Here is a 7,930-nt window from a genome sequence, read left to right on the forward strand (position 1 = left end):
CGCGCTTGTCGCCATCTTGTTGCAAGGGACGCGACTGGACACAACCCAACAGCGTTTCCGCGAAGAAAAAAACCAGACATGCGCAGTGACCCTACCGTAGCTCAACCCTGTTCCTCGCGAAAACTCGCTCTACGCTGGCTTTGCTCTCCACACTCACTGACTCGTCGCGGTAAACAGCACATGTCGGTGTCACGATTTCATCTTTCGCCTGTGTACATATTTCCCCCTCAACATATACTCAAGACTGAAATATTGTTTCCTGGTAAAATTAAGAAGTGAAATTATTTAAGGACGAAAAGCATGTCAGTTTCTTGCATGTGAACAAAATTGGTGGTAAAATGTAATAGATTTCACCCCCAAAATCGAATTCTTCGAAAACGTTTACTGAGTGGTTACGTCCCTTGAGTAGGAAGGAAAACATTTTAAGATGAATCAAATTTCTGAGTTAAATAAAACAAATTGGTTGGACAAATTTGGCCCCATGAATGTAAGGTACACAAGGTCGCTCATCAGTACTATCGAAGGGTGTTTTTTTGTTCAGTGTAGAGTTTATACTAGATCAACGAGGCCGAGAAGCGAAATATCAACACGGCGAAAGATGAAAACGTCACACCGGCCTCCCTCGCTGTGTGTTGTTGGCTACACTCGGGAAAATCGCCGTCTCGGAGGGGTACTCAGGGTACTCAGGTATGTCGATCGACAATATCCGACAGGCACATAGCAAAGACTTTATTACAGGGATTTAAACAATTAGTCTTTTAGACAGCTTCTAACAAAAAAGGATTGTGATCAATGGTCTAAGGTTTGAAACATGGCCGGGACGGACATAGGTCAACTTTACATGATCGCTGAGAAGGTACCAATGGTTCACACACCGTGACGTGTCACCGCCGTGGCGCGTAAAAAACCTCGGTCAAAATGCGGGTGGCTGATTCAACCTAAACACGCACACACCTTGGTAGCACGACTCTACTTGCTGTTAATTTTCCACTGAAAAAAACCCCGTCCGTATGTCCTAATAATGAGCGATAAATTAAAAGAAAGTAGATAAAATATACCATGGTGCGCGTTACAGGGCCGTTAAGGAAGACGTTCTAACGAACTGTCAGCAAGACTCAACGAAAGACAAGCAGGCCTCTCTTGCTGCACAAGTAAAGTATTTGAACTTTATTGGACCTGGACAACCTCCCTTTCAGTATAAACAATTACATAAAACGCCTCAGACCTGTCCATTTTCTTCTGCTTCTTTAAAAGGAAAAATATGTCAGTAGACAGGCAGGGTATGGGGTGGGGTGGGCGGATATGGTTTGTCTCTGTCTACACAGAAGTCTGTGTTCTGTTTTCACGCTCCTGGCTTTTGATTCTGATCAACTCGTAAGCTCCGAATATCTTTTTCTTTTTCTTCTTTTTGTGTGGGTGGGACTTCTAGACTGTGGGTTTTTTGTTTTTTTGTTGGTTTTTTTTGCTTTCACGGTTGGATCACTCAGCTGCTATAATTAACCGTGTATACTCTACATTATACCTCAGTGTGCTGGCACAGAACGATTCGGCTCTTCAGTTCCATATAAGGACAAATGCAATTTACAATGTCGCATGCAGTTTGGTTTGTGTGTTTGATGCTTCCTTGCTTGCGTGCTTGCTTGCTTGACTATTGGTCCGCGGCTGTGACGCCGGGGCTGCATGGTATATCCGTCAGTGTGTGTGTGTGCGTGTGTGTGTGTGTGTGTGTGTGTGTTTGCGTGCTGCGTGCGTCTCTTCCTCTCTCCCTCTCCCCCTCTCTCTCTCTCTCTCTCTCTCTCTCTCTCTTTTGAGTGTGTATGTGCAGCAGGATCTGATTTCAAAGCAGTCGGACAGCTTGCCTTTAACACACACACTGACACAGTGAGAGCGGGTTAGAGAGATCGAAAAAGGGAGAGGGGATGAAAGAAAGTAAAGAAGGGGGGGGGGGGGGGTCGGGAGAGAGAGACGAACACAAAGAGAGGGAAGGAGAGGGAGTGAGATAGTCACAGAGAGAGAGAGAGAGAGAGAGAGAGAGAGAGAGAGAGAGAGAGAGAGAGAGAGAGAGAGAGAGAGAGAGAGAGAGAGAGAGAGAGAGGGTGAGAGAGATTCAGAGACATAGACAGAGACAGAAACAGAGAAGGGGAGAAAGATGTAACTATTCAATAGCACACCTCACACAAGGCAAACGAAATCAAACACACTGAAATAGGATTAAGACTATATACATTTTATTTCACAATCTTTTTGCATTTAAAAACATTTTTAAAACGGGCATACTCTGTATAATCAATAAAACATGTCAAGAGTTTGATTAAATCGAACAAGCAAAGCGAATTAATGTCGACAGTTTACTGTGTACAAATAAAATCAAATGATCTCATCAATTTTAAAACAAAGGGATTACTTATTTAACGTTTTAATCTGAATCATGATCTCTACACAATAACAACAGTAAAACGTGAACACTGTATTACAAATGTGATATGTAATCAACAAGTTTTAAATTCATTTTTTTTACTCTGTATGCACCTATGTTCAGTATGATTAACCACATAAAACATTTAAGCCGATGAAATATATAACTGTACAATAGATGCCAACAATTTCTCTCTCTCTCTCTCTCTCTCTCTCTCTCTCTCTCTCTCTCTCTCTCTCTCTCTCTCTCTCTCTCTCTCTCTCTCTCTCTCTCTCTCTCTCTCTCTCTCTCTCTCTCTCTCTGTTTTTTTGTTTTGTTTTGTTTGTTTTTGTCCATTTTGTTTTAAAGAAATCCTCATAAATGGCAGTCCCATTCGTCATACAGGTCAGTACTACCTTGGTTAATTGAAAATTGTTTTCTTAATCAATATCATGGACAAAATCTGACTCGTTGAACACACTCAACGGGAATAGAAAAAACCAAGTGTTCCACACTGTATGGTTCCGTGCAGAGGTGTTCCTGGGTATCTGAGGCATTGCAATATCCCGCTTGTCAGAGGTTCCAGTGTAGTGGTCGTACTGGGTTCTGCTTCGTTTACATCTTCTTCACGCCCTCCGTGACACGATCTGTTGAAAAATAAACTAATGTGATTAGATCAGAATTCTAATTAACATGTTCATGACTATACAGAAGCACGGAAAACATGTGATGCTGAATATTAGTTATACTTTTCACGGGGCTAATCCAGTACATTCCATTATACAATTATTCTAAGTTTCCATCAATAAAACCACACATGACAGTGTACAGCTGCGAGTGTTTTTATTTCTGTGTGAAACTAAATCAATCACAGCTTTAAACAAGAAAATTGATTGATTAAAATCAACACGGCCGAAGCAATGTTTTCATAAAAGAAGCGGTATTGTACGGGCACATGTTGAATTTGGGTTACATGTGTTGCAGAGTATTTGAAAATCCGTTGGCATAAAAACATGCAAAGAAGAGTGATAGGTCCCTGTTGTGAATATAGTCAAGTGCATAAATTGATTACTTATGTTTCACACTAGTTTTGCTGTTACAGCAGTCCCTCTCATGAACGGACACCCTTGGGCCACTGAAAACCTGTCCGTACATTGCAGGTGGCCGGTCACGGGAGAGCCCCCCCCCCCCCCCCCCCCCCCAACACACACACTCAGGCACACTGACGGACTGAGTGAGTCTTTGCTACTGGTGAACGAGCTCTACTTGTCCTAAAACAATAAGGTCAAACTACTACAACTTATAACTGAAAGGAAAAAATCTGTCCTGTAAAAATGACATTAAATCAACGGTGTCAGAAAGAGAGAGATAAAAGAAATCCTCAAATTCCTGAGGATACAGGCACCCCATGAAAGCAGCCACGAACATACTCACAGAGGCACACATGCTTGTGCAGATACTTTGCAAAAATATGAATTGAAAACCTGCATAATTCTATGTGGTAATTTCTTTTTTGTGTGTGTGGCTTTATTGAATACTTCAGGCAGTGACTTTTCCCTGTCCAGTTTTCTCTTTCGTCTCTCTTACCCCTCGCTTACCCACCCCCCACCCCCTTACCCTCCACTTCCTTTACCAAGCCCCGACAGCACAGATTTGTAATCTGCAAGGCAGAGTACACATTTTCTAAAAAGAAGACTACTCCTCTTCAATTATATCCAGAGATCTTCCAGCTGTCTCCACCATAAGCCAAGTGGTCGAGTCTTATACCCCCTTTCAGTCCACACAACCGTTCTAGGTCCCGTTCCCGTACCGACCAAGGAACGGTGCGGGCACGGGAGGGATCGGGAGAGAACCGCAATGAACGTAACTGATCGTTAACGGAACTGCTTTGAACGGTAGGGTCTGTAGGGGCGGCATGTTCACATTTTTAGCCGTTCCACTCCCGATCAGAATGAACGGTAATGGAACCTTAACCCATCAGTAACGGAACGCTTGGAACGTTAAAGGAACTTAAAACAACGGTAACGCTCTCACACACTGAGTTGTCATACCCACATTCCACACATCCGTTCTAGCTTCTGTTCCCGTACCGACCAAGGACGACTGCCACTATGGTCAGACGCTGCTGAAAGATGCAAAAAAACGGCCGTTTGCGCAGCGTTCCATTGTCGTGGCAGCATTCCTTCGTTGGTACGGGATCGGGACAAAGAACGGTTGTGTGGAATGGGGGATATAACAGATCTATGAGGTAACCGTCTCAATGGTCCAGGCTCAGGAAACAAAGAGTATATAAGGCCTGGGGCGATTGTAGCTTCCCTTCTTCGTGTCCGATAGACAAGGACAATAAATAGTAGAGCATAGTACAATTTCATGTAGGCATCTTCGCCATCCACTGAAAGCTATAACCCAAAGATTGAAGACCAAAGTGCTTTAATTTACCCCACTTCTGACCTGAACCACCCCCCTCCTGCTAGGTACACGTGCACTCAAGTTAACCTCTGCTTTGACCTGTGTGCGAGAAGTCGGATGAGAGAGAGAGAGAGAGAGCAAGAGCGAGAGAGAGAGAGAGAGAGAGAGAGAGAGACACACACACACACACACATAGACAGACAGACATAGAAAGACAGAAGCGGAGAGACTCAAAGGGAGACACAGACAAAGACATACATACAAGAGAGAGAGAGAGAGAGAGAGAGAGAGAGAGAGAGAGAGAGAGAGAGAGAGAGAGAGAGAGAGAAACTGTAACTGATCTCGTGAGAACGGTAACAAAACGAGACATGTCACCTCTCCGAATGCATTCCAATAGATGACCGCTCCTGCGACCATCAATAAATTGCATTATTTTGTCAAACTCAAACCGATACCAATCGGACGTACACAGACGTACAATTACAATTACATTGGAGACTGTAATTCTACGTCCAAAAAATTCCCCACAGCTGTACACATATTTAAAACTTTACTGCATTGTCAAACTCAAACATCATAGCTTAGTGACACTTTACCAAGATTCAGCTAATGAAAACCAGCACCTACCCATGTCATCGTGAGTCGTGTCGGTCTGATCGGAACCGGCGCCATCTTGGTTCCTCCAGCGTTTGCAGCCTTGACGTGTGTCCTGGCAGCCTCGCTTGAATCCACAGCCCGTCCCGGGACCCGGATGCATCATCCCGAATCCAGCCATGTGACCAGGGTCGTAAAAAGGAGGAGGAGGAGGCGGCATAAATCCGTGATAGGGAGGAGGTGGTGGGCATCCATGTTCCATACCATGATGCATGTGGAAAGGATGGTAGGGATGGCCCATCATGCCTTGCGGCGGTTGACCATGCATGCCGCTCATCGGGCCCTGGAAGTCACGTGGATGACCATTTGCCCAAGGTCCGCGAGCTGAAATACAAAGCCACAGAGTTATACTATCTTTGAACAAAAATTGGTTGATGTCTGCTGGTATGCAATTTTTTCAGCACTTAAAAGCTTTTGGTTCTTTAATTTTCTCAGAAAACTTGCAATTGTATTAAAATTGGTAGCTTGCAATTTTCCTTATTATCTACACACACACACACACACACACACACACACACACACACACACACACACACACACACACACACACACACACACATAAATTCAACTCACCTTCCTGCCCTTCCTCTCCGCTGGAGCTATCCTCTGACTCCCCGCTAGACCAAGCGGACATGACGTCACACTTCCCGGCATGCCTGCGGTGCCAGCGCGCCATGAAGCGACACATCCACAGGAAGTGGTCCCTCTCCAGTCCTGCTGGCAGACTTCTCTCCCCTTGCATCATCTCCGTTGCAACGTCGCGCGGGCGCTTCTGTGATAGCTTGGCGTGCCACTCCAGCAGGGTCTGCTCCACGAACTCCATGACTTCCGGTGAGAGTCCTGCACGAGTTGCCTTCTCTTTGGCCTTAGGGTTGTCGCCCTTATTCTTGTGCAGCTGTTTGACGCTGACACGGACGTACTTCCTGAATGCCTTGGGGATCTTCTTCCACATCTGCAGGACAATAAAAAGATGGCAAATTGTGTTAACAATGTTTGACAACGATGTAGAGTAAACTGTCGTCATCTATTGTTCGATTGAAGAAAAACAAGTCGCGTAAGGCGAAAATACAATATTTAGTCAAGTAGCTGTCGAACTCACAGAATGAAACTGAACGCAATGCCATTTTTCAGCAAGACCGTATACTCGTAGCATCGTCAGTCCACCGCTCATGGCAAAGGCAGTGAAATTGACAAGAAGAGCGGGGTAGTAGTTGCGCTAAGAAGGATAGCACGCTTTTCTGTACCTCTCTTTGTTTCAACTTTCTGAGCGTGTTTTTAATCCAAACATATCATATCTATATGTTTTTGGAATCAGGAACCGACAGGGAATAAGATGAAAGTGTTTTTAAATTGATTTGGACAATTTAATTTTGATAATAATTTTTATATATTTAATTTTCAGAGCTTGTTTTTAATCCGAATATAACATATTTATATGTTTTTGGAATCAGCAAATGATGGAGAATAAGATAAACGTAAATTTGGATCGTTTTATAAAGTTTTATTTTTTTTTTACAATTTTCAGATTTTTAATGACCAAAGTCATTAATTAATTTTTAAGCCACCAAGCTGAAATGCAATACCGAAGTCCGGGCTTCGTCGAAGATTACTTGACCAAAATTTCAACCAATTTGGTTGAAAAATGAGGGCGTGACAGTGCCGCCTCAACTTTCACGAAAAGCTGGATATGACGTCATCAAAGACATTTATCAAAAAAATGAAAAAAACGTTCGGGGATTTCATACCCAGGAACTCTCATGTCAAATTTCATAAAGATCGGTCCAGTAGTTTAGTCTGAATCGCTCTACACACACACACAGACACACACACGCACACACACACACGCACATACACCACGACCCTCGTCTCGATTCCCCCCTCTATGTTAAAACATTTAGTCAAAACTTGACTAAATGTAAAAAGCAGCACATCACTCTTGGAAGGTCACATTTGCACACAAAAAGGATTAAAGCCGAATATTGATGTGGTCCGTGGTGCCTCATGACACTCCCCACACCTACTCCTCCCACCCACTCACTCACTCACACACACACACACACACACACACACACACACACACACACACCTCAATGCGCCAGACAACGTGTCTTACCTTTCCACCACAATCAGAGTCCTCGGAGTCGGAGGAAGAACTGTGACCTCCGCACTTCCATCCCTTCTTTCCGCGGCAACCTTTTTTTCCACGACAGCCATGTTTTCCGGACCAGCCGTGTCGACCTTTCCAGTGATGCATGCCGTTTCCTTGGAAACGACCGTAACCTGCAGGGCACTGCGGGCCAACTCCTGAAAAAGGAAAAACACCCGTATTAAAAAATTGACATAAAAATATAATTAATATCAAATGCATGTTGAACTTTTCTGAAAACTAAGCTTGAACGTTCAACAAATCTCAAGAAAAAAGTGTCACTTTTGTAAGGTGCTTAGAACCATGGTAGTATTTGCGCGAGATAA

At 43.8% G+C, this 7,930-nt stretch overlaps 1 protein-coding gene across 1 annotated transcript in view; it reads right to left on the bottom strand.

Moving 5' to 3' along the window:
• Window positions 1–2,259: 2,259 nt before the first annotated feature.
• The window catches only part of LOC138969056 (uncharacterized), a 7,093-nt gene continuing 1,422 nt past the window's right edge, over window positions 2,260–7,930 (bottom strand). The window contains exons 3-6 of the mRNA XM_070341755.1: window positions 7,572–7,762; window positions 6,032–6,410; window positions 5,432–5,782; window positions 2,260–3,042 (exon numbers count right to left, since the gene is read on the bottom strand). Coding sequence (XP_070197856.1) covers window positions 3,011–3,042; window positions 5,432–5,782; window positions 6,032–6,410; window positions 7,572–7,762 — 953 coding nt within the window. The 3' untranslated portion in view covers window positions 2,260–3,010. The remainder of the gene's footprint in view (window positions 3,043–5,431; window positions 5,783–6,031; window positions 6,411–7,571; window positions 7,763–7,930) is intronic.

This window comes from Littorina saxatilis, linkage group LG6, assembly GCF_037325665.1.
Source record: "Littorina saxatilis isolate snail1 linkage group LG6, US_GU_Lsax_2.0, whole genome shotgun sequence".
Taxonomy (NCBI): domain Eukaryota; kingdom Metazoa; phylum Mollusca; class Gastropoda; order Littorinimorpha; family Littorinidae; genus Littorina; species Littorina saxatilis.